The sequence below is a fragment of the Xenopus tropicalis genome, chromosome 4, assembly GCF_000004195.4.
Source record: "Xenopus tropicalis strain Nigerian chromosome 4, UCB_Xtro_10.0, whole genome shotgun sequence".
Lineage (NCBI taxonomy): Eukaryota > Metazoa > Chordata > Amphibia > Anura > Pipidae > Xenopus > Xenopus tropicalis.
The window spans coordinates 52,095,805-52,123,180 of NC_030680.2; the positions used below are offsets into that span (position 1 = coordinate 52,095,805).

A 27,376-nucleotide genomic window follows, 5' to 3' on the forward strand; every position below is an offset into this window, starting at 1 on the left:
TGTTAGCTCATAAAAGCATAGCTGATACCCTGTGCCAATGCTCCTGTTAGCAGAAAACTGCACCACTTCTGTATGAGCATTCATTGAGTGTTCATTGTTTCCTTTCCATTCTTGTATGGCCCCAGGCAAATGCAAGCCCAATAGAGTGAAATGGCTGACTTTTTGCTTAAAGTTCAGCTCTTTATTCTACTGCATTTGCACACACTGTGCAAAGAAAAGAAGAACAGAGCAAAAGTATCCTGGGCTGGTGCAAGTGTTTAAGTGTTATGGTGCAAGCCTGTTTAAGTGTTATGTAGTCAAATAATTTAAGTGTTTGTAGTCGTTGGGGGTGCCTAACATTTGGCACCCCCAAGTGAATTTTAACTTTTTATCTCTCCTAACTCCACTTTACAGAAGCTACTGAAGGATTTGGTCAAATTTGAAGCCAATTTTTACCCATCTTACTTTGCAAAAGGCCCTGCGGCTCCTTCAATTCCACTGTGAATCAGGCTGTGAAGGACTTCTCCTTTATTAAATCCTTTTCTTCTGTGAGGAGACTTCCTTCTTTTAAGGAAAATTGTATCTTTAGGCAACTAAATTACATTAGTAACTATTCCCCAGCACTCCAGTTCAATCTGACAGAGGACTAGCCCACTTCTGGAGAGATGACTGACCGTAGCATGGAAAATAAAATATCAGCCAGACTGTGAAAACACTTTATTCAGTATGGTCGTAGGACATGGATTTTAAGCCTGAATTATCAGGTTGTTTCATGATTTTTCTATTCCACTGTGCAAAGTCTGGATAATAATAATCATTTTGTCCACTTTAGGTCCAGCAAATTTGAAGCAAAATATACTGTGCCTTCCTTACCAGGAAAGAGAAGTAAATAGAACTCAGGCACAAAAAATTCTTCCACCAGGCAAAACAAAGTATAAATCTTCCTAAAGTTGCAGATTCTCTACTTTTATACCTTTTCCATTTTTAGATTTATGAAATGCCAAGATGAAATCAGTGACTCTGACCAAGGTTAGCTGAGTACATGCTAAGCACCTGATTACACAAGTGTTTTACTTGATCTGTATATGATATAAGTTTATTTTGGCAATTGTACAGATACTACTTTCTACAAATTTTAACTGATCTTGCAAATTTAGGCAGCTTTGCTGATTTCATGCACTCCCTTTGGGGCTTTATTTAAACAGTTTATACAAAATGACTGCAGGATGGAATTTTAATTTGATGTGGCAAAAAAATAAGGCTGATAAAGTCACCTGTATAAACTGCCTACTAGCCAGCATATTTTAGAAATGGAGGGTTTCTGGAATCTGAGGTTATAAAGGAGAAAGGATTTCAGTGAAGCTATGCAGAAGTGAAAGGGATGAATGCCATCTTATTTATTACCATACCGCTAAGATTGTATTCAGTGGCAGTGTAATCCTTGCCATGCCCCATTCCACCCAGAACACTGTCATGATCTACAAGAAGTCCCTGATTGGACTTCCCTCTTTACTCCCTTTTAATTGCATTGAGACACATTTGCCAGGGTTTATAAATTGTATGCCCTGGAAATAATGCTAAAGGACCGTGTGAGAAAATATTCAAGCTGTGATGAACTAGTGGGAGCATTCAGTGGTGAAAAAGGCTTTTAGCACACAAGGGCATTAGTTATTGCTACTTGTGGCTTTCTATAATAGGTTTCATTGTACTATATAGCAAGTTTTAAAACACCAATTTAAAAAGAATTAAACATATCAAGTAGCTGCTTATTACTTTATCTGCAAGCCATGACTAACTAACTAAGGGTAATGGCACGCAGAAAGATTTGTAGCCTGCTGTTAAATCTGGGCTTCCACAGACAACAAATCTCCTCAGAATTCTTTCCCACCAGCAATAAAGTGAATTGCTGGTGGGAAAACATACACAAAGCTTTGCTGTCTGAGGTTTTCACTGGAAAGCATTTTGGGGGAGATTTGTTGCCCGTGGTAGCTCAGATTTAACTACGCACGACAAATCTCCCAGTGTGCCATCACCCTAAAGGCGGTGGCAGACGGGTAGATTAGTCGCCCCACATGAAATCTTTGTTGCTGCAGGCGACTAATCTCCCTGCAATGCCATCCCACCGACAAGAATGTGCGTCACTACGATTTCCTGAAGTCTCCCGAAGTTGCCTTTAGCGGAAACTTCTGGCGACTTCGGGAAATCATAGTGAAATCTGCACCAAGGGAACACACAAACCCAATTCTGAGCTCCTCTGTATTTATTCTGTTAGGAGAAGTTAAGTTTTATTGTCTGAATATCACCTCATAAAGCCTCTTATGTTTTGGCACAGTCCACAGTAGTATTTTTGTCCTTTTATTAGTTCCAGCTTGATTAGTCACATGCTGTTTGCTTCTCTTTAAATGTTTTTATAATGCATTTATATATCAGGTGCTGACATTATGTGTTATTATAAAAAGCTCTCCTTGATAAAGTAGAGTTGTTGAGTGTTGAAGTTTAACAGCAGCCTGAGAGATGCAGGTGGCACCCTTCAGCTCGAAATACAATGTGTTGACTGACTTGGGGCCCTCTGTTGTGTACCTAGGTGGAACTAACCAGTGCAGTTGGGCTGAATGCAGCGTAATGTGATTTATACTACTATATATTGTTGTAGAAGTTCCACCTTCTTCCACCTGGAATTCACTTCCTTCTGGAGTTGTAGCTCTGCAAATAGCAGAGGGAAGGCGCTATATATAACGTTTACTTGATAGTAACTAAGCTCTATTAACTCATATTGGTGGTAAAATAATCCTGTTAGGTTTATATAATGTTTAAATGATTTTTTAGCAGACTTAAGGTATAGTGATCCAAAAGACCCCTCATCCAGAAAACCCCAATAGATCCTATACCTGTATTTTTTAAAATTATGTACTGCACTACATATTCTAGATGGGTCCTTAACTGTGATTTGTAACATGGAAAATTACTTGCTTTTGAATCTATACCCCCTTTTGCTGGATGGCAATATTTTGCTGGAGCTACATTTAATAGATGAAATAACCATGGGGCCAGTACATCAAGGGGTAAAACATGATACCATGCCAGATGTTCTGTATAGGCACCTGCTGGCATGCGCCTACAGTGGTAGATTAGGGAGATCAACTGTCAGCTGCCTATTGAGAAAAAATATCTAAAGCAGTGGTTCTCAACCTTCCTAATGCCGCAACCTTTTAATACAGTTCCTCATGTTGTGGTGACCCCCAGCCATAAAATTATTCCTAAGACCATCGGAAATATGTGTTTTCCGATGGTCTTAGGCGACCCCTGCTCGACCCCCAAAGGAGTCCCGACCCACAGATTGAGAACCGCTGATCTTAAGCTTTCAGCCCACTACTAAATACTTGTGAAATCCAGAAGCAGAGCAAAAGTGATGTAGCCTCCCAAAAACTTTGCACATTTGCATTAATAAATGAACGGAAGCTGCCAAGTTTTTTATTTTTTCTATTGCTGTCTTAAATTAATAAGATTGTCACTATAGGTGTCTTGAATATTAATTCTACAGGTAAGCAGTATGGTAAATTACGTTCATATAAACACAGATTTGTAAAGGAAGAAAATGCCTCCTTTACCAATTCTGTGAATTAATATAAAACACAGTATGAACCATGCCTATACAGTATACATGATCCTTTTTCTGAACTTTTAAAAATCATCTTCTTGATACATAGAGCTCCTTGTTCATCAGGTTTCCGGTTCACCAATCAGGTACATTGAAGCACAGCCAATATGCATGCCACACAATGTAGCCTACAGTAGTATAAATCTGTGAATTATTTTACTAGCACATCATTTTACATAACCTGGTACCAAGATGTGCACATACTGAGTGTGAGATATACTTCCAAGTGATCCATATACAGTACATGACAGTACAGTACATGTGTGTGTATTGGGTACTGTGATGCATTTAGCTTCCATGTATACAGTTACAGAAACAGCATTTCCAGTGTTTCAGCTTATATGTCTTGTGTATTGCATGCTGCCACGATAAACACTTGCCTACTCAGCATTTCCCAAGGCATCAATATATATATAGCAGTGTATCCAATAAGGTGGATCAATGCTTTAACAGGCACTCAATAAACAATTTGCTGTCATAGCGAACACCCTGTTATATCACTCACCAACTGGGGGGTAGGCATGTCACAGCCACAAACATGAATCAATTTGACTGGAATTCCACGTGAAAGACCAATACAAAGTGGTGTACACGTGAGAAGTGGAACGAAAATCATACATGATTCCAAACATTTTTTACAAAGAAATAACTGCAAAGTGGGGTGTGCGTAATTATTCAGCCCCCTGAGTCAATACTTTGTAGAACCACCTTTTGCTGCAATTACAGCTGCTAGTCTTTTAGGGTATGTCTCTACCAGCTTTGCCCATCTAGAGACTGAAATCCTTGCCCATTCTTCTTTGCAAAACAGCTCCAGCTCAGTCAGATTAGATGAACAGCGTTTGTGAACAGCAGTTTTTTTGCCACAGATTCTCAATTGGATTTAGATCTGGACTTTGACTGGGCCATTCTAACACATGGATATGTTTTGTTTTAAACCATTCCATTGTTGCCCTGGCTTTATGTTTAGGGTTGTTGTCCTGCTGGAAGGTGAACCTCCGCCCCAGTCTCAAGTCTTTTGCAGACTCCAAGAGGTTTTCTTCCAAGATTGCCTTGTATTTGGCTCCATCCATCTTCCCATCAACTCTGAGCAGCTTCCCTGTCCCTGCTGAAGAGAAGCACCCCCAGAGCATGATGCTGCCACCACCATATGTGACCGTGGGGATGGTGTGTTCAGAGTGATGTGCAGTGTTAGTTTTCCGCCACACATAGCGTTTTGCATTTTGCCCAAAAAGTTCCATTTTGGTCTCATCTGACCAGAGCACCTTCTTCCACGTGTTTGCTGTGTCCCCCACATGGCTTGTGGCAAACTGCAAACGGGACTTCTTATGGTTTTCTGTTAACAATGGCTATCTTCTTGCCACTCTTCCATAAAGGCCAACTTTGTGCAGTGCACGACTAATAGTTGTCTTATGGACAGATTCCCCCACCTGAGCTGTAGATCTCTGCAGCTCGTCCAGAGTCACCATGGGCCTCTTGGCTGCATTTCTGATCAGTGCTCTCCTTGTTTGGCCTGTGAGTTTAGGTGGACGGCCTTGTCTTGGTAGGTTTACAGTTGTGCCATACTCCTTCCATTTCTGAATGATCGGTGGAACAGTGCTCCGTGGGATGTTCAAGGCTTGGAAATCTTTTTGTAGCCTAAGCCTGCTTTAAATTTCTCAATAACTTTATCCCTGACCTGTCTGGGGTGTTCTTTAGACTTCATGGTGTTGTTCCTCCCAATATTCTCTTAGACAACCTCTCAGCTGTATTTGTACTAACATTAGATTACAGACAGGTGCACTCTATTTAGTCATTAGCACTCATCAGGCAATGTCTATGGGCAACTGACTGCACTCAGACCAAAGGGGGCTGAATAATTACGCACACCCCACTTTGCAGTTATTTATTTGTTAAAAATGTTTGGAATCATGTATGATTTTCGTTCCACTTCTCACGTGTACACCACTTTGTATTGGTCTTTCACGTGGAATTCCAATAAAAATGATTCATGTTTGTAGCTGTAATGTGACAAAATGTGGAAAAGTTCAAGGGGGCCGAATACTTTTGAAAACCACTGTAATAAATATATATATATATATATATATATATATATATATATACAGTCTTTTAGGAAACCGGCACTCACGTTTAAAAGTCGCTGGATGCCCGGGTGCAGTATTAACAAATCGAGATGTGTACCAAGTGAAAGATACCGCACTCACAGGACTTACTTGAGAAAATTAGTGGTTTTTTATTCACAACATAGCACTGACGTTTCGGCTGTCTCCACAGCCTTTTTCAAAGTGAACAAAAAATACAAAGCACTCAACATTTAAACCCATTATGGCGCCAAAAGCTACTGATGACGTCATACATTCCAACAGTAAGCCCTCCCAAATGTGTACGTAACCAAAAAGTGTATATCACAAATAAAAAATAAAAGTATATATAGTGGGGACAATGTCCTACAAGAGGAGTAGTGTAAATATGCAAAGAGCCAAATATATAGGGAAAAGAATAGGGTGAAATAAAGAATCCAGAGAGGTATCGCACGTAGCATTTGAATGTTGAGTGCTTTGTATTTTTTGTTCACTTTGAAAAAGGCTGTGGAGACAGCCGAAACGTCAGTGCTATGTTGTGAATAAAAAAACACTAATTCTCTCAAGTAAGTCCTGTGAGTGTGGTATCTTTCACTTGGTATATATATATATATGTAGGGGTTTACCAAAAATGGGCCCTTAGGACAGACACCCCTAGACTAGGCCACTGGTTGGTGCTAGTTAACAGGGACACTGGGATGGCTGGGTTCTACATAGTTAACAGGGAGTATACCTGTAGTTCGGGTTATGGCCACCGGGTGGTGCATAGGCCCATATAAAGGGTTGCAGCCATGTGCTGTGAGCCATCTTGAGCCTGGGTAGTATAGCTACCAGGGCTCAGTTACTAGATAGTAGTTTCTTGTGATAGGACATTCTAGGAGTGTCATGTAGAACACCAAGCTAGAATGGGCGGATATTGCCCCTCCAGGAGTGGTAGTGGGGTTAAGACCCCCCAGCATTACATCTGCTGGAGTGCAGGGCACAAAGTGGCTAGATAGGTGGAACAAGTCCCCGCTAGTCCAGGAGGCCGGATATGTGGGTGCCATACGATAGTACCGGTGTGGGTCCTTGTGGTGTAACGTCCTAGCATGGGTACTGGGAGAACTCCATAAGGGAGGGTCTTGCCAATAGTACCGGGGATAGCACCTAGATGGGAGCACATCTGGGAAACCCATGAGGTAGTACCAACAGGAAAAGGTTCTCAATGAGAAGTAAGGAGTATATGCCCTGCCGTGTGTATAAATGATATGCCGCTCCTGGAGAGGTTTCTGCCTGAATAAATCATAGCATTCATTTCATATACAACTGTGTCTGCTGTGAATATCTACCTAGCCCAGAGGACCACTACTACGCTGGTAAGGAATAACTCAAAGAGTGAGTACATCACATCGGGAGTACGTGGGTCCCAAAGGGGCCTAGCATCCTGATCGTTTCCCATGGGGTGGATTACAGTTCCACAACACCATCCCTGGGTGGAGGCATGCCATTAAAGGGAGAAATCCCTGTAAACCCCCATAGTAAGCGGGGGCTCAGGACTCCTGTAGCGCCAAAGTATTGTGCTCCAACGGGTAGTGCCATAGAATCTCATAAAGTGGGCTACATATATATAAGAGAATATGTAGCTTTCTTTCTACATTGGAATTTGTCACAACAAACCACTCAGACCAACAGATGTTTGATATTTGTTCTAGCCCCTATATTTTCATCCTTTATGAAGCTATTAATGCAACTGCATTGCTAATTAGCCACTACAGAGCAGGCTTTTGACTATCTAGTTTAAAACGGTGAGGCAGAAATCATACACAAGCAAATAAGACCTGTCAGGACGCTAGCCGGTTTATCAGCCATAACGCCTGACAGAACTGCTGCCTTTAAAAGTAAAACATGAACACTTTCTTCGCTAAATATATTTTCCAAAGCAATTCCGTTTATCTAACACCACACAAAGTTTACAGTGAAGCAGTTTTTCATTTTTTGATGACTGTGCCCCTTTAACAAAAGATTCACCCCTCTCTTTTCCGTGGTTTCTTTGTCTCTTTCCCTTTCCTCCTCCAAGTCTTCTCCATTGAGTCTTCATGCCTTCTTCGCAGGCTGCCCTCTTCTGTAAACAGTCCGCCATTCCTTCTTTCTTTGCTACCGGGATCCTAGTCACTCCCCCCTTCTCTCTGCATGACACTTGGAGGAGGGCGCAACTCACTTTACGGCAGCTGCTTGTAGAAACCGGAAGTTTTACGGCAGCGACTAGGAGAAAAGAAAACAGAGGGGTGAAAGCCACAAAAAGCAGCCTGTGCGCTGCGAGAATAGACAGAAGAGCAGGTTCTGTGTACAGACTGAATAGCAGCATTGTATAGCAGGAGCTGCCACATTTGTACCCGCATAGTATCCACTTACACCGGTGAGTACATGGGCTGCGTAAAAAAAGGGAATGTATTTGTCTATAGGGGGTGGGGGTGTCTGTAATCTGTCAAAGGGCTTTAGTTGACGCTGTATATATGTATATATATATATATATATATATATATATATATTTATCTCAAACCTACCCAAGATTGACAGGGAATGCTGGGTGTTGTAGTATGGCCACAGTTTGAGGTCCGTATGTTAAGAGCCCTGTACAGTTATGTGCATAAAGTGCTAGAATAAAGTAAGGTCCAGTTTGCAGATATGGGTGGTGTTATGCGTTTGAAACATAAATGAGCTGGCTCTGTTATTCAGTACAGTATGTCATTTGTGTAAATGTTCTATTGTAAATGTAACCTTATTATAGTGAATATAAATTGTCTCTCTCTCTGTAAGATCTGACACCGTTACTGAAAACATAACACTCCTAATTAATGTCATTATGCACTTTATAGGCTGACGTGAACTTATAAGTGAAAGATGGCAAAGCCATCATGTGGAACAGAGCTATTAATAACATGATATCCATATATTACTGGTCAAACAGAATCTAATCTATTGTGTATACAGACACGTTTAGTTACATACAAGCTTACAAATACATAGTAGCATAAAGTTACAATACTCCTACAGATTTTCTGAAAAAATACAACAAACTATTTTGTCAGTAGAGGATGTCTTCCTTAATCTACCATTGAGCAGGTTCTGACAAATATTTGTGCATATTACACGCAGTGCACTCCCTGTCAGAAAAACACACAGCAAGCCACTGTGCCACTATACTGTTTGGCAGTTGATTAAAGGACCAGTAACACCAAAAATATTCAAAGGGTTTTTTCTGCATTTAATTATGATGTACCCTCGCTGGTACAAAATTTTGTGTTTGCTTCAGAAACTTGTATATAGTTAATAAAAATAAGCAGTTTGCTGCCGAACTGCCAGAAAACATAATTTCCAACACACTGTTAACTCCAAGTGCCCTGACCACACAGCTGACATACTCTGTGGGAAGGATACTGCTCTATATTTTGTAGATTTGCTGGTAAGCACAAGACTTTACAGAAAAAAGGATTTTAACTCTTCCTGCCTCTACATCACTATTTTTTTTTTTTGTTCCTTTTAAGTTACCTTGCTCTGTTGTATATTGTGTATACACAACAAAATCTGAAAAAAAGAACCTAGTAAAAAGCTTTTATATAAAATGTGTAGAATCTGACAGTGTGTAGAAGTGAATTTATTCACATCTGCATTGCTGCCACTAGTGCAGAAAATGTTTTGTTGTGAAAAAGGAGATACGCGCATATAATTGTTTTATTTTGTACCTGTAAAGCAGAATCATTATAGACACATAATGAACTTCTGTTGCTCTGTTTCCCTGACAGTTTTCTCCTTGGTGACATACGGGACCTCAGCTGATCCCTGGAGACTCCCTGCCTTGAGCCAATGCTGGATCTGGAGGTTGTACCAGAGAGATCTTTAGGAAACCAGCAATGGGAATTTACACTAGGTGAGGGCTGTGAATAATAATAGAAGTTAATAGATAGTGCTAGATTATACAAGGGTTTTTTAATGGTTGTGCATATTTAAAGATGCTTTGTTAAGAGATACATATTCATGAGCTTTTTACAGAATATTGGTTTGCTACACAATATAAAAATGTTTTTGTGGTTTGTTCATTGAAGTGCTGGAGAGAAGGCTGTTTATAGTAAGTTATTATCATTGTAGACTAGCTGAGCTCTGAGGAACAGAGCACTGTAGAGAAAGCAGCCATGCAGAGGTACCAATGACTATAAAGAAGAAGAAAAAAAGACAAACAGACAAAATATCTACATATATTAAATATTTCCTGTCATCTTATGTTTTTTTAGCACATGTAGTCCTTGTTTCCTGAAATCTGCTCAAACAATTTTAGCAAATTTTATTTTTGCATGATGCTGCGCTGGCACAACCCGACGTACCACATCATCATCATAGTTTTCAATGCTTATTTTTTCAAGCCTATTGTTCCTAGCCCTTTGCCTTCCCCTGCCATGCATCTTTTAATACCACCACATTGGACACTCTCCAGTCCTCTTTGACCCCCACTGATGCTTTCCTTTGTTGTCCATTTCTGATCACCACTGCACTGACCACATCACAGTCCCTTCTGATCAAGGCTGGACTGACCCACCAGGGTACAAGAAAAATATCTGTGGTCCCAGTCACCCTAGGCTCATCTCCAGGGGGAATGGTGGTGGCAGGGTGTTTGCAGCTTGTGGGGTGCAAAAGAATGGTGATGGAGGAAGTTAGGTTGTGTGGTGGCAACGGGTGGTGCCAGATGGGGTGAAGGGTTCATGGGAGGTAACTATCCTCAGTGGGCCCAGATACCCTATTCTGGCACTGCTTCCGATTTCCTCCACATTGATCACTGCATTCCCATGTGTAGGGCAAGGGAAGGGTGTGCAACAACTTCTCAGGGGTCCTTGCTGTCCTAAGGCAGCCTGAGGCTAAACCTAGCAACCAGATGGCTGCTGAAACTGCAAACTGGAGAGCTGCTAAACAAAAATTGAAATAGCTGCAAATAATAAAAATGTTCATCAATTGCAGATTATCACAGAATATTGCTCTCTAAATCATACTGAAAGTTAACTCAAAGGTGAATAACCCCTTTAAGAAAGTAGGGCACTAACCCCCATATGTAATTAAAGTCACTAAGCTTGCCTCTGTGCAGTAACCCAAAGCTGCCAATAAGATGGTCATTTTTAATTAGGTGACCAGTAAATGCTATCTGATGAATTGTTGTTATTGAGTTACTGAACCTTGGTAAGGCTGTTTTATTGCATAACCCTGTAACACAAATTGTACTTTGCTGTTTTGTTCTGAGTTAGCCAGACTAAAGCTAGTCATGCACCCAAACATTCCCTTGCAAGTTAATCTTTGGCCAGTTTTGCCAACTAGGTGGTGAGTCAACTGTGGCTGATGCCTGGGCTAAATTGTCAGATCACTTTATGCAAAACCACTAGAAGAAAATCATTATTTCAGCATACCATCTACGCGTTTCGATCACCACAAGAGTGGTCAATTTGGCAGCCAAGTAAAGCTGGCCATACAGTGGCCACTGTTGAACCACTGAGAAATGTTCGTAATGATTCTACGTGCCTAAAAGCACTTGTGCTGATGTACTTGTGTTGATGTTTGGTTTGGTGACTGCACTTTGTGGTCCAGTTTAGTGCTTGGCTTGTTGTCTAATTGCTCTACTTTGTGGAGCTCAAGCAAATTTAATTTCCTGTAGATCGCTGGCTGGAAGAGTTAGAACCAGTTCAGTTATTCCTGAACCAAAGGAGAAAATGGGGTTGTTCATCTTTTAGTTAACTTTTAGTATGATGTAGAGAGCGATATTCTTTTTAGTTATTTCATTTTCAGTTTAGCAACTCCCCAGTTTAGAGTTTCAGCAGCTATTTGGTTGCTACGGTCCAAGTCACCTTAGCAACCAGGGACTGGTTTGGATGAGAGACTGGTATATGCATAGGAGAGGGTTTGAAGATAAGTTATAAAAACTAACTATAACAATAAAATTGTAGCCTTAAAGAGATACTGACACCAGAAATTAAACCTTTTTACATCTATCATAACATAGTCCCTGCATGCAATTTATAATTTTGCCTTAAAAGTATTTTACATTACATATCAGATCCCCCATGTTGCTCTATAAGGGGGCTGCCATATTTGTGCAGCAGGAGTCCATTAGCATTAGAAGCTATAACTGACAGGTTGAGAAGGGATAGTCAGGCTGGCAAAACAGTCAGGTTTAGGGACTTCAAGAAACAATTACTTACAAAAGCAAATCTATGATCAACATGATCTATAGGGAACTTTTAATGTACATTCATATTTTGAAGAGTAGTTTATTAGTGTCAGTATCGTTTTTTGGCTGCTTGCTTGTTTGCTGAAAAGAGCCAGAAGAAGGTGGCAAATAATATGAAAATTATACCAAGTAAATAATGAAGACCAGTTGAAAAGTTGCTTAGAATTGGCCATTCTATAACATACTAAAAGTTAACTTACAGGTGAACCACCCCTTTAATCACTAAGAGGTGGCAAGTTGTTAGGTCCCCCCAGTAAATATAATAACTAACGCCAGACCCGGGCTGGGGCTCTTAATTGCTGAAAAGACGTGTAGGAGAACAAACTTTTGCTGCATTGTTTTGGATTTGAGAGTCAGTACTGAAAGGAATAAACAAGTACTACTTTCACTTCCTTCATTTTTAAATAACCTCACTATAACTGGACATGTTTGATGTATAGTGGAAAGTTGCTGAGGGTTAATTATTATTTTTTTTTTTACTTTTTAGGTTTAATCTTCAATTAGACAGTAAAAGGAGCAGCCAGTATGTTTGCCTTTGTTTTGTAACTGACTTTTTTTCCATCTTGGTTACAGGAATGCCCTTTGCTCAGGGAGTAGCCATCCTCCAAAAGAATTGCAGGACCATCAGAAATGTTCAGATCCTTTATAGCGATCAGGTAAATCAATGCATTTTGGCCAAAAACTTAGATTACAAGCTTTACCTCCTGTATTGGTAAATATTTGGGATATATAGATATAGATATATCTATCCCAGGCTTTTGTACAGCACTGCAGAATATATTGGTGCGTTATTAATACATGATGACCATCATACCCAGGGCCACCATCAGGAAGTTTGAGGCCCACATACAAGTTAGTTATATAGGGCCCTGCATGAACACAAGTGCGTAGTACCAAAAAATTTGGCCTTGGACAAGGTTTCCCCTGCTGTCACTGAGCTGCAGACTTGGAAAGGGTGAGCGGTGCCTGCAGGTTCTTTCCCCTACACAGCCTTCCTTATTGCTCATTTGTTGCTGAAGTTTTAGTCCCAATAAAGCTGCACAGGGATTGGGCGAGTGAAGTTTAAACTTCCCTCCCAATCACCATACAGCTTTACCGGGGCTTAACAGGGAACCAAAAACCATAGAGAAAGCTGTGTAGGAGGAAAAAATGCAGGCACCCGAGCTCCTGCCCTCCTTTCCCAAGTCTTCAGCTCTCTGACAGCAGTGGGGCCCCCCAGCTAATACAAGCTAGTGCAGGACAGCCAGGCCTGGCTGTTCTAGCTAGAAGTTAGAGATTAGTCTGATAGCAGCTCTGTATTTAGAATACAGTGGTGTGAAAAACTATTTGCCCCCTTCCTGATTTCTTATTCTTTTGCATGTTTGTCACACTTAAATGTTTCTGCTCATCAAAAACTGTTAACTATTAGTCAAAGATAACATAATTGAACACAAAATGCAGTTTTTAAATGAAGGTTTACGTTATTAAGGGAGAAAAAAAACTCCAAATCTACATGGCCCTGTGTGAAAAATTGATTGCCCCCTTTGTTAAAAAATAACTTAACTGTGGTTTATCACACCTGAGTTCAATTTCTGTAGTCACCACCAGGCCTGATTACTGCCACACCTGTTTCAATCAAGAAATCACTAGGAGCTACCTGACACAGAGAAGTAGACCAAAAGCACCTCAAAAGCTAGATATCATGCCAAGATCCAAAGAAATTCAGGAACAAATGAGAACAAAAGTAATTGAGATCTATCAGTCTGGTAAAGGTTATAAAGCCATTTCTAAATCTTTGGGACTCCAGCGAACCACAGTGAGAGCCATTATCCACAAATGGCAAAAACATGGAACAGTGGTGAACCTTCCCAGGAGTGGCCGGCCGACCAAAATTACCCCAAGAGCGCAGGGACAACTCATCCGAGAGGCCACAAAAGACCCCAGGACAACATCTAAAGAACTGCAGGCCTCACTTGCCTCAATTAAGGTCAGTGTTCATGACTCCACCATAAGAAAGAGACTGGGCAAAAATGGCCTGCATGGCAGATTTCCAAGGCGCAAACCACTTTTAAGCAAAAAGAACATTATGGCTCGTCTCAATTTTGCTAAAAAACATCTCAATGATTGCCAAAACTTTTGGGAAAATACCTTGTGGACCGACGAGACAAAAGTTGAACTTTTTGGAAGGTGCGTGTCCCGTTACATCTGGCGTAAAAGTAACACAGCATTTCAGAAAAAGAACATCCTACCAACAGTAAAATATGGTGGTGGTAGTGTGATGGTCTGGGGTTGTTTTGCTGCTTCAGGACCTGGAAGGCTTGCTGTGATAGATGGAACCATGAATTCTACTGTCTACCAAAAATCCTGAAGGAGAATGTCCGGCCATCTGTTCGTCAACTCAAGCTGAAGCGATCTTGGGTGCTGCAGCAGGATAATGACCCAAAACACACCAGCAAATCCACCTCTGAATGGCTGAAGAAAAACAAAATGAAGACTTTGGAGTGGCCTAGTCAAAGTCCTGACCTGAATCCTATGGAGATGTTGTGGCATGACCTTAAAAAGGTGGTTCATGCTAGAAAACCCTCAAATAAAGCTGAATTACAACAATTCTGCAAAGATGAGTGGGCCAAAATTCCTCCAGAGCGCTGTAAAAGACTCGTTGCAAGTTATCGCAAACGCTCGATTGCAGTTATTGCTGCTTAGGGTGGCCCAACCAGTTATTAGGTTCAGGGGGCAATTACTTTTTCACACAGGGCCATGTAGGTTTGGATTTTTTTTCTCCCTAAATAATAATAACCCTCATTTAAAAACTGCATTTTGTGTTTACTTGTGTTATCTTTGACTAATAGTTAAATGTGTTTGATGATCAGAAACATTTTGTGTGACAAACATGCAAAAGAATAAGAAATCAGGAAGGGGGCAAATAGTTTTTCACACCACTGTATATATAAAGTACTTTCAGATAAATATAGTCCTGTCATAGTCATCCTGTTATAAAAGGAGCCTCTTGTGACACCTGCTGCTTATCCCTTATATACGTATCGGTCATAAAGCTAGTAAACATTAATCAATCATATATCCCTACTGTTCCACAAAGGAAGACTCATTTGTGAAAGGTAAATAAATGCTTTCCTGGCCATACGCAGTTGCATCCAAATTGTAACACAGTCTGCCCCATACCCCATCCATTTTCCAGTAAACCTTGCCTGTTTGGGCATCAGAACTATTCTGCCTAAATTTGGACCACTGGCAGGAGTATGGTATACCAAGTTATGTGCAATGGAATATTGAACTTAATTCCAAGTATCCAAGTAGTGTTTAATAGTATTCCTATGAGAAATACTATTATTATAAAGCTCAAATACTACAATGTACAATGTAGGAGTACAGCAACATAACTAGTGTTCTGTGGGCCCTGGTCCAGATATGCTTGCCTTTTTTCCTCCTTACCAGACATGTCTCCTGACAGCATCACCGCTGTGCTGATGACCTCTCAGTAATGTTACCCCCTTGCTCCCCACCAGTATTTAAGCAACTGGAGGAGTATATTCAATACAGTGAGCTGTTCTCATTTACCTGATGTAGTTTTTTTCTTTTCTTTGTCATCTACATTTTGTTCAGCAAGTGCTCAATACATAGGGCTTGCATAAACCATGTGTTCTACTTTATCTTTAATAAGGGATTATTTTATCAACCTTATCCCACCCAAAATTATTTTTCGATATTGACGTACATCCTGAATCAAAAGTGCTTTCAATTGCCCTGTTAAGTCCAACAAATACTAAGGAATTTAATTGTAACAAACAACTGTACTGCATGGCCAAGCTCCCTTTATTGGATTTATTGCCCCTGAAACAGATTAAATAAATCTTATTTTCTCTTATTAAATATATACTTTTTACAGCTTTTATAGAAGAGTGTCATTTAACTTACTTTTGAAAACTATTCATTACCCTGCAAAGCCATTTGGTACCTATTAGTACTGAATGCCAACCCTCCTGCAAATTCGAAGGGTGTACTTGACTATATCTTGGCGCTTTTAGTAGAAAAATTTTGGAAATACTGAAGTACAGATGACTTTGTGACTTTGTAATTAACTGTTGTGATATGTCTTTATACCCTTATAAGTTCCCTATCTGTTTTACAGTGTCCTTTAAACCATGACCTCATCCTTAGCCTGACTCAGGATGGAATTAAACTGCTGTTTGATGCCTTTAATCAGAGACTAAAGGTGAGTTGTTATTTACAAATGCAGAATCGAAGAAGCATACAAAAGGTTTTTCCAACATTTTAATACACAACTTTCCCTTTTTGTCTAGGTGATAGAAGTCTATGATTTGACCAAAGTAAAATTAAAATACTGGTAAGAGTCACCTTATGGTTTGGATCAGAATGGGAATGCTTAAATAACAGTTTGCAAAACTGTGTAACAAATGTTGATAGGAATGCACCAAATGTAGGATTTGATTTGGAAGTTGATCAATTTGTGGTGCTTTATGCAGGATTTGGTAAAGTTGTGTCTGGTAAAAAAAAAAAAAAAATTGTTCACAGATGACACAAAAAATTATGGATTTGGTGCTTCCCTGAATTTGAGTGGCATATGGTTTGTGATATTTATTTTATCACCACTTTTTTTTCTTCTCCTTTCGCATTCACAGTGGTGTTCACTTCAATTCACAAGCCATCGCACCTACCATAGAACAAATAGATCAGTCATTTGGAGCAACACACCCAGGAGGTAAGATGGTACAATTTTGCCAGTTTTGGGATTGATATACTAGTCTTGGTATTTATACTTCTTTCTTGTTTTAGTATACAATTCTGCAGAGCAACTGTTCCACCTCAATTTTCGTGGTCTCTCTTTCTCTTTCCAATTGGATTCCTGGACAGAAGCTCCAAAGTATGAGGTTAGACTACCTTTTTCTGCCAGATCAAAGAGTAGAACCATGTTGTTACTAGCTGTGATAGTACTGCAAAAATAGGCATGATTTGGCTTAAATGAAAATTAAAATGATTAGCAGAGTTTTATTAGTGAGGTTTGAACATAGATGGTTCTAGATCACATGTAAGCAGATGTTACTATTGGTTGATTTGATTCATTTATTTTCTTTTTTTAATGAAGCCAAACTTTGCCCATGGATTAGCTTCCCTCCAAATCCCACATGGGGCCATGGTGAAACGAATGTTCATCTACAGCGGAAATAGTCTCCAGGACACAAAGTAAGTTGCAGTTAGTGGAATAAATAATATCTTGTGCTTAGTTCAAACTTTAGTTGTTTTCCATTCCTATCTTTGCTTTTTCCTTTGCAGGGCTCCCAGTATGCCACTTGGCTGTTACCATGGCAATGTATACACAGAGAGTGTTGATGTTCTTCGTGATGAATCTGGACCATTGGGGCTACGACTTCGCCTACTTAGTACTGGTATGCATATTTTTTTTTTTAAAATTTGACAATTTTTATTGTTTTATCATCACAAACAACCAACAACATGATATAGAAGTAGCCTCTGACAAGGTTATCGTTATAGTAAGTAACTTAAGGCTAAACACCTATGTATGAACCATAACTTATGCTCTTTGCAGAGCACGCTTGGGAGAAAGGAGGAGAGGGGGAAAGAAAGAGAGCAAAGCAAGAGTGTAGAAGAAAGAAAAAAAAAAAAAAGGAACACATATATATATATTAACCCATATAGTTTCAGTACAAACTTTCAAAAACCCTTTACTTAATCTTATATTCCCTCATAATTTATCTTTATAGTTTTTCCATAAGGACCATTTTTTGCTTTGGTATGCATATTTTAAACATATTAATATATTGCTGTGCTGTTTAGACATTCTTGACCTTGGCATCCGAGCAGTAACCATGGCAATTTATCAGTAGTTCACATAGTCAGTCAAGTGCAGGTCGAATAATGATCACAAATGTTGGTAAATGAGAGCCACTTATGTTTAAAGCTCTTGTGATTAAATGGCTAGCCATAGACCATTAAATGGCTAGCCACAGACCATACCAAATCATGATGTAATGTACTTTGCCTTGCTTTTTTGTCCCCATGCATTGGTTTCCCAGTCAAAAATGCTGTGCCTATGTTTAGCATGGTCAGACATCAGCCTCCACTCCAGAAGGGCTCACCCTTGCACAGCATGCACAGACCTCCATAATAAAGGCCTGTCCTATTGAGTTAGATATTAGTGTGGAGGTACATGACATAATTGACCTTTTATAGCCTTCACTCATGGTGGATGGCCTCATATCTGTGCTGGATGGAAAGATTTTTTCAAGATGGTGACTACAAGCCCTTCTGCAACAGTTAGGTGGATGGCAAGGAGGATATATGTTTAGATGTTTAGGTAAAATATAGAGACAAAGTTTTGTTTTTTGTTTTTTTTAAAATCTGTTTTAAGTCCATGTCTTTCTACTCTGCTCAATAGGCTGTGGCCCAGGTGTGATGGGAGATGCTAAGTTAAGAGTTTCAGAACGATGTATACACTTTGGAGATTCTTGCCAAGATGTGCTGAGCACTCTAGGGGCACCTCATAAAGTATTCTACAAGTCAGAAGACAAGGTAAGGATCACAGTAGAGAGGTTAGTGTCTCACTGCGCCCCTAGTTTTGCTATAGAAGTTGTCGGAAAACATAATTATAGATGCAAGAAAACTCACCACTGAGCATTATACTGACTAAAAATCTCATTATAAGTGGAAGAGAAGTGACCAATGAGTACTTATTCTCTTTTTAAATTCTATTTTCTTGTGATTACAGATGAAAATCCATTCCCCATCTCCTCACAAACAGGTTCCTTCTAAGTGCAATGATTATTATTACAACTACTTTACCATGGGAGTGGTAAGTCTGGCCACTATACTAGCATGGTAATAAACCTGGCTATTCAGTTCAATGGGGGGCTATGTTCTGTTATCATGCAATATGACTGAGAGCTCAGCAGGCACTGATTCTTTGCATATATCTAATGTTTGCAGGATATTCTTTTTGATGCAAACACACACAGGGTCAAGAAGTTTGTCTTGCACACAAATTATCCTGGACATTACAACTTCAACATGTAAGTCGATCTGAAGAATGCTAAAGCATGTGACATGGTTTAAGATTAGGTTACAGAACTAATCTTAAATAGTATTGTATGTGTACATGGAGTAATGATCTATCTCTCTGTTGTAAGATACAAAAAATACATGGCAATGTAAAGCCACAAGACCGCAGGCTTTATAAAGGTCATGGCACTCCATGGTTACATCTAAGGGCAAGAACCAACGAGCGGTTGTCTCTGCTATCACGGGCGACAAACCGCTCTGAAAAGGCTTTCCACTGGCAACAGTAGGAGTTGCCAGTAGAAAGCCCTTGGCAACGCTTCACTAACCAAAGTCACACCTTTTCGGAGCAGTGTGTCGACCACGGTAGCAGAGATCTATCACAGGCGACTCAATTGTTCCGTGGGTTGTTACCCTAGGGGTGTGAAACAATATAGCTTTATCTTTATAAAAAATAGTTTGCATCTATAATAAGTATTGAAAGAATACTTACAACACTATACCCTACAATCAAATGATTCACAATAACATTATTAGAGAGACATCTAAAAGTATTTCATTACACTTCACACCAGCAGTTAATATATAACTTGTTGTTTCTTTATTGATTTGCCTGATAAATATCTTAAAAGGCTTAATCTTCTAGACACAGATTTAATAATAAATAAAGCATTATCAATTATTTGCCACTGTCTAATAGATTGTAATATCCTAGTACCACCTAAAATCATAACTAAAAGATTTAAAAAATTATTTAAAATCCCAGCCAAAAAATTAGTAGCAAATAAATGCATAAAAAATAAAGGCAACCATCTTTTAAATGCAAATAAAAAGAGATATTATTGACTGTTCTGTTATATGAGTATAGTTCATATATTATTGGGATAGTAGTACTATACTGTTAGTATTTTATAATTAATGACCTCCCTAAGTGCCATTTTATGTAGCAAACAACGCACCCAGGAGTTTAGTCACCATACAGAGGCATAAGGCAGAAGATCGAGTGAATTTTTGTACGTGTTTATGTTAATTATGTGTTGAAATTTTATAAACCCCTTTGGTTGCAAACAACTAGGCATAAAACTAATGATGTATGTAGTCGGTGAAATAACAAGCTCACTTTCTGTTTCCACAGCTACCATCGTTGTGATTTCCATATCCCTTTAACAGTAAAGCGAGGTTAGTTTTTTGCCATGAACTGAAACAAGGACCAAGTTAAAATTACTGTGATTGTTATAGTTTTAGCACTTGGAAAATGGGAAATATGAATAATGTAACAAACAAAGACATAAGGTTATAGGGCTGAAGCCATTGTTCTGCTGTATAAAGCACCTTTGGTGAATCTGTTTGCCTTTATACTCACAATTAAATTAAAATTCATTTTTTTCTGGCCTTGAAAGATGTATAAACTCGTCATGGTATAAATTCGAATTAAACTCTGTAATCATTGTATTTATAAAATGTCACGATAATTCTTGAATTGTTTGGAGGAAAAATTTGAGTATAAGTGGATGTTTGTTTCCATGAATCCTCTTTATTTTTCCCAAACAGGAGTTTCTCCAGCAACCATTTTAGGAGCATTGGCACTCCCTGGAAAACAATATTGTGTTTTAATTTCATGTGAAACTGGGTGAAACAAAAAACAACTAGGGGATTAACTGTCACTGACTATTCTATTCCTCCACTATTCTAAGCCTTCATAAGACTCAATGGTAGGGATGCACCGAACCCACTTTTTTGGGTTCGGCTGAACCCCGAACCAAACCCGAATCCTAATTAGCATATGGGTTCAAATTTGCTGCACGCGGCTAAAAATTTTTTCAAAAAAACAAACTACTGGAAAAATTGAGTACTGGTAAAAACCTATTCGGAAGTCTCAAAAATATCTAAAATATTTAAGTAAAAAAAAGAAAAAGCGACTTTTTCTCAAAATTGCTAAGTAAATGTGTCCCTTAGTGTTGGCTTCTTAGCTTGGCGACTAATCTCCCCGAATTGCCATCCCACCGGCGACAATTTAAGTCGCCGGTGGGATGGCACATGCTGCACAGGCGATTTCGGCAAATCGCCGAAGTTGCCTCGTGAGGCATTTTCGGCGATTTGCCGAAATCGCGCCGCCGCGTGTGCCATCCCACCGGCGACTTACATTGTCGCCAGTGGGATGGCAACTGATGGCAACTCGGGGAGATTAGTCGCCCGTGAACAGGGAGATTTGTCGCGGGCGACTAATCTCCCCATGTGCCAGAGCCCTTAGGCTAGTTTTAACCATGTTTGTTTTGTCGTTTATCTAGATTGGGAATGCAGTTGTACTTTGCACTATTTGCTTAACTGTCAGCCAGATAACTGTGATGTAAGACAGCTGAAAGTCAGGAGAGCAAAGCCAAAATGCTTTCCCAATTAAGGAACCGCCCTTCCAACAGTTGGTGGGAAAGTAATTATAGGCACAAAGATTATTCCAAGTCTAATATTTAGAAGCAAATATCTTGTCACTCTGGGTTACCAGTCCTGGAGCAAACAAAGCACCTTTTACTATACTGCATCATTATTAAGTTTTGTGTCCTGTAATGGAAGAATTACATATTTTTGTTTTCTCTTATGGCCACCTGTTAGCTAGGGTCCCACGTGCTCTAGCAGTAAGGTAATGGTTTGAATATAAAATTAAGTTGCATGAGGAGCCTTAGGGCAATGACAGATGTAGCTCCCGCAGACATGAAAGAGTCAGAAAATACAATTTAATTGAGCAGAATGGGGAGAGCTGCATGTAAAGCACTTTACATGTGGCAATCAAGCTTAAACACAGGAAAACATCCTTTTCCACACTAACCTGTGATTAGGATGCATCACCACCTTTGAAGTGTTCTAACTATGGCTACCCAATTAATCTGGATAAAAAGTTTTTTTTGGATCCCTTGTAATTTGCGGGAGAGGTGATCTCTTGCAAGCGACAAATCGATACATATGACATTTACCTTACAGAGCATCAGGTATTTTTGGATGCAGGGCCTGACAACTAGATTGCAGTTTAAATTGTAAGCTTCAAAGAGCTAGGAGGTAAATCATTAAAAATCATTACAAAATACAAGCTTTTTCCCCAGAGGGGAAAATCAAACCCTGAAACATGGACTCTATGGTGCTGGCATACTCTATTATCTATGGCACTTGATGGGTTGAATGTGGATTTACCTTTTATGTTTCTACCATTTAAGAGGTAATAACACCAGCCTTTTTTTTTCTTTGCACAGATAATTCAGAAACCCAAACAGAAATCTGTTCCACATACAGCAAGGTTAGAATTCACCTGCTCCAAAATAATCCTTTTGGGTATATACACTCATTTAACGTAATGCCTACAAATGAATGCTGTTCACAATGTAGGTACCAGGAGGGATTTTTTATGTAGTAATTGTTATCTGGGTAAGCTGTAAATGGACATGTTTTACGCAAGTCTGGGACAGAATATCTAGACTTTGCAGCCTTCCAAGGATGCTATTAAGTTAAAATAATTGCACTGTATTTCTGATTGTGTAGGACTGAGTGACAAGCCCTCCAGATTGTTACTTATGTGTGTATTGTTGGCAAATATGCTGCGAAGATAGAACAGAAACCGAGCATCAGTGTTTATACATTTGTGTAAATAAGTGAGAGTCAAGAGTTTAGTCATACTGCATATGATGCATATATGTCCATGCCTATACTTTCCTTTCAAAATCTTACTAGTAATCTGATGCACAGATCCTTACTGCCATACAGAAGTTGCCTATATCAGTTGCATCACTTTCATGTCACAACCTAAAGAAGTTTGGAACTACTGATGTTACCTTAAAAATCACTATAAATAAGTTGTTGTGCAATTTTTAAGCAGCAAAAACTAATAGTTCTTGCACTGGGGATACTAGATCTGGATAAGATCAAAAAATATTTATTGAATATATGAAGGAAATGAGATCAGCTGGGGTTTGATTTGATAAATACCTTTTTTTTTTCTAAGTCTGCTATTGGTTCTACTGACAAGTTGTGATTTGATTTCAGTGGGACACTATTCAGGAGTTCCTTGGCCACCCAGTGGAGAAGCCAGTTGTACTTCACAGGTAAAAGATGAGAAAATTTCAGAAACTGCTTTTACCTCAAAAATGAAAGTGTATAAAATTAATTACAATATAATGTACTCTTGCCCTCCAACTGGTGTGTTCGCCTCTGAAAGACTACTATAGTTATATCAGTGATCTACAAACAGTGGCTCGTAAGCAACATGTTCTGTAGGCTTCCAGTCAACATAGGGGCTATCAAATAGCCAATTTCATAGCTCTCATTGGCATCTCCAGGAACTTTTTCATGCTTCTGTTGCAAACCGAAAACTTTTTCCATTTGAATGTGGCTCACTGGTATAAAAAGTTGGGGATCCCTTTTTTTATATAAACAAAGCTACATGTGTAGGCATGGGGTAGCTATTTAAGGGCTCTGGTACACAGGGAAATTAGTCGCCCGCGACAAATCTCCCTGTTCGCGGGCGACTAATCTCCCCGAAATGCCATCCCACCTGCGAAAATGTAAATCGCTGGTGGGATGGCATACACGGCAGTGCGATTTCACTGAAATCGCGCTGCCACGTATGCCATCCCACCAGCGATTTAAATTTTGTATTTACATTTTACATGGTATATTTTGAAAAGCAAAACAGATTTAAAGCTTTCTGGGGTTAATATGTACCCAGATTTGTACACTGTTTAAGGAGTGATTTTGTCTAGAAATATTTGGTCCATTCTTTTTCTGCACTGCTCTGGAACCTTTATCATCGGGGAATCTTCTTGCATTCCTTGAAGCTCTGGCACAGATATGGGCAGGGCTGGGGTGATATTACAAACTGAAGGCAGTGCAGAAATGATGAGAAGGATCTGCAGGCTGTAAACTTAACCTAAGAACCTCACCAACTACAGTGGGGCCCTCATGCATTTGACTGTATATAATGTGCTGGGGACCTACTGCCTTTCTCTCCATAAAACTAACTAAAACACATTTAAACTAACTGATCACAAACACAAATCAATATAGAACCCTTCACAGAAGTGCAGGTATAAATACTTATATATTAAGCATTTTAAGGTAAAAAAAAGCACTTCCACCTGCACTTTTGCACAATATCCTTGGAAGTCAGTGGGAACCAGAAGAGGTAGCGGATTTGCTGCTGGCGTAAAAATGAACTTCCCAACTAAATCTCACATTAGCTTTTAGTCAGTCTATGTATGGCCCAGCTTTAGCCTCCCCAAACAAAAAAGTCACCCTCCGGGTGGGAGACAACGCATTTTTGCAGAGGAATTCTCCATGAACATTCAACAGACAATGGATTATTATTTAAGAAAACTGCTCTGCACTGGTCAGTGGCTTAGCTAAGGCAAGTAATGTTACAGGCTTCATTGGTACCTTTAAATAATAAGTGTTCTGAGCAGGCCAAAACCTAGTCTTTTTATTTTATTACTTATATTTTATTTATATTTTATAAAAGTATTTCCTCTTTAATCCCAAAGCATAATGTCCATAAAAAGAAAGGAGCATCCTGTACTACTGTCTGTAACATGTAATACTGATGCTATTATACTGAGAGAAAGAACATTAAATCATCAGTTTTTATTTATGTAATGAGGAAAGGCTTAAGAAAATTTATTTAGTTAATAAAAGACTCAAACTGATTTACAGATTAGTTAGACTGGGGAGATCCTGAATATGGTTTGTGTGCCACTTATAACTTTGACTGAATTGAAATAAGTAGCAAATAATCCATTAACTCTATTTAACAATTTGTAAACTTGTTATTAAAAATGTGTTTCAATTTTAGGTCATCTTCTCCAAACAACACAAACCCTTTTGGATCCACTTTTTGCTTTGGCCTCCAGAGGATGATTTTTGAGGTCTGTATGTCTCAGATTTACAAAGAAGCTTGCAACTCAAAAAACAACATTATTGCCCAGATTTTTTTTTATGGGGGTGTACAATGATCTATTGATTCCCATCAAAACCTTAAGGACAAAGACACATGGAGCTACCTAGTAGCTGCTACTTGTCATGGCTACTAAATGCCAGAAAGTACCCTACCATAGACAATACTAAGAACTGTAGCCATACGAAGTAGCTGCTACTACTAGCTCCATGTGTCTTAACCCTAAAGGAACAGTAACACCATCATTTTTTAATACATGATAGGTAAGGCTTACTTCCCCTTGGATTTTTTTTTTTTTTCCCCATAAATCTTGCATGACTTGCAAAGTGATCCGTTGGAGAAAGGCGACAGGCAACTTGAATTCCTCTGTGCACTGAAACAGAAGTAAGCTTTGCACTGATATTCTAAAGCACCTAAGCTTTTTATTAGCATATGCAGTTTAAATTTATGTTTCTCTTTCTTTGGACAGCTTTAGGAGTAATGTTGTGAGCATAAATATAAACACAGACATTGATAAAAAGCTTAGGTGCTTTAGGTAATTGATGCAAAGCTGACTTCCTGTGAGGCATTTCGCAAGTAAAGTTAAAGTATTCTGTGTTAAATTTGGTGCTACTGGCCCTTAAAAGTAAATGCATAATTACATAGAAGCTGAAGGGATTTCAAGGGCTTTGTGAAGGCTAGTTGCCACATCATTTCCATCTGCCTAGACTGGAGTTAGTGCTTGCACTCCAGTATTGATAGGACAAGGCATACTTTTCTTTTCTGAGCTTTCCTTCTCATTTTGACTGTGCAGATGGTCAAAGAGGTGTCTACTGCACTTGCCTGATTGATTTCCAATTGAGCACAGGCAGCAAGTATGTGCAGTAGACACCTCTTGGACCATCTTCAGAGTCAGAGAGAGAAAGAGAGCTCAGAAAGGTAGTTTGTAGGTGGGCATACAAATTAAGATTTTTCTTTCCCTAATGACCAATTTCACTGAAATCCGACAAATCCGTCAAATTATCGTAAGGTTATCGCACATCTACCAATTTTTTATGCGACATTGGTCGGAAAATTGATTGGGCAGGTTTGAAAATTTTCGGCATTAGCAATGGCATTTTCCCATTGTCCAATTGTTTGCGGGACTAAGCAGGTAGTTCCGTAGCTTCATCTAGATGATATCGCTTGAAATGGTCATTTTTGTCGATGGACAAATTTTACTTTTAAACGATCATTTCAGGATAAGCCTGGTCCTACAATAACTAAATTTAAAAATGTTAACATGTATGGCCAGCTTAACACTAGACTAGGCAGCAGCAGACAGACGTGAAGTTCAGCTGCTTGTGATACAGAATCAGGGAGAAATATATGTTTCTGTATGTACCTTTCCTACTCTTTTAAAAACTGTGTATAATGCCAATACACTGTCTCAGTTGCTTGTGATCAAATATGCTTATAGTGCAAAGTACTGTGTCCATAGAGCAACTTATCTCTGGAATTAATACATGCCTTGAGGAGCCTTTTAGTGTTCCATAAGCATGTTGAGACTACACACACAAATGACTTGCACCCAGTGAATTGCACACTAATTCCTTTATTGACTTTTGCATACCAAAAGTAACACTATTCACATAAACTGAGAAAATGCAATTTACCAACATAGAAATAAGTTGTGGCACACACTATTGCATTGGAATTCTGAAGAAAATACTGCATTGTGGGTAAAAACCATAGCTGAATGGTCTCCTGCACTTCCTGATTTATCTGCCTTTGTGTTTTAGGTGATGCAGAATAATCACATAGCATCTGTTACTCTGTATGGAGCCACAAGATCCGGTGGGCAGCAGAAACCTTCCGAGCCAAGCCAATAAACCTGAAACAGTTAGTGGGGAATTATAGTCCAGTGTGCCTTGATTTGCACCCTGATACCCACACAAAGCACAGCTTGAATTACCATGCTGTGTCTGCTGTTGGCATAACAGGGGGTGCTACTCGATTGTGGGTATCTTCAACTTCCCTTCCATGTTTCTCTGTACTGCAAAAGGCCTCCTAAGAGTCAGTGTCATCAGTGTTCCTCAAGCCTAATGATGTGAGAAGTCCTGGCTGGCAGAGCGCTGTATGCTGCATCAATAAGCACAAGCACATGTGTGAGACAGAAGCAGGAAGCGAGGAGCCTGCATTTTAATGTTACTCTGTTCACCTGAGTCATATCTGTATGCTATTATATATACATGTATGATGTAAACACATTATGATTTTTGTGGCTTTGGATAATTTACAACTTTACATGCAACTGGCCTGCTTGTATGTGTGTGTGTATATACATTATATATAATATATATGTGTGTATATATATTTTATATATATATATATATATATATATATATATATATATATATATATATATATAATATATGTGTATATATATATATTTATGTGTGTATATATAGATACATACACACATCGTGTGACCAAAAACT

At 39.2% G+C, this 27,376-nt stretch overlaps 1 protein-coding gene across 1 annotated transcript; it reads left to right on the top strand.

Annotated features, from left to right (window-relative positions):
* The first annotated feature begins 7,603 nt into the window (after positions 1–7,603).
* Positions 7,604–27,148, top strand: c16orf70 (chromosome 16 open reading frame 70). Its single transcript, XM_002937167.5, has 17 exons — positions 7,604–8,110; positions 9,498–9,622; positions 12,533–12,615; positions 16,086–16,169; positions 16,258–16,301; positions 16,597–16,676; positions 16,751–16,845; positions 17,061–17,158; positions 17,249–17,361; positions 18,372–18,505; positions 18,702–18,785; positions 18,920–19,002; positions 20,124–20,167; positions 22,228–22,271; positions 23,015–23,073; positions 24,816–24,888; positions 26,678–27,148. Exons 2-17 carry the CDS (start codon positions 9,559–9,561, stop codon positions 26,765–26,767), a joined length of 1,272 nt encoding a protein of 423 aa, XP_002937213.1. The 5' UTR covers positions 7,604–8,110; positions 9,498–9,558; the 3' UTR covers positions 26,768–27,148.
* Positions 27,149–27,376: the final 228 nt, after the last annotated feature.

Bases quoted from the DNA above. Each gene is read 5' to 3' on its own strand.
- c16orf70 (XM_002937167.5), top strand. From the start codon at position 9,559: ATGCTGGATCTGGAGGTTGTACCAGAGAGATCTTTAGGAAACCAGCAA. The intron at 12,616-16,085 runs GTAAATCAATGC...TCTGTTTTACAG, and splicing joins AGATCCTTTATAGCGATCAG to TGTCCTTTAAACCATGACCT. The intron at 20,168-22,227 runs GTTAGTTTTTTG...TTCTTTGCACAG, and splicing joins CCCTTTAACAGTAAAGCGAG to ATAATTCAGAAACCCAAACA.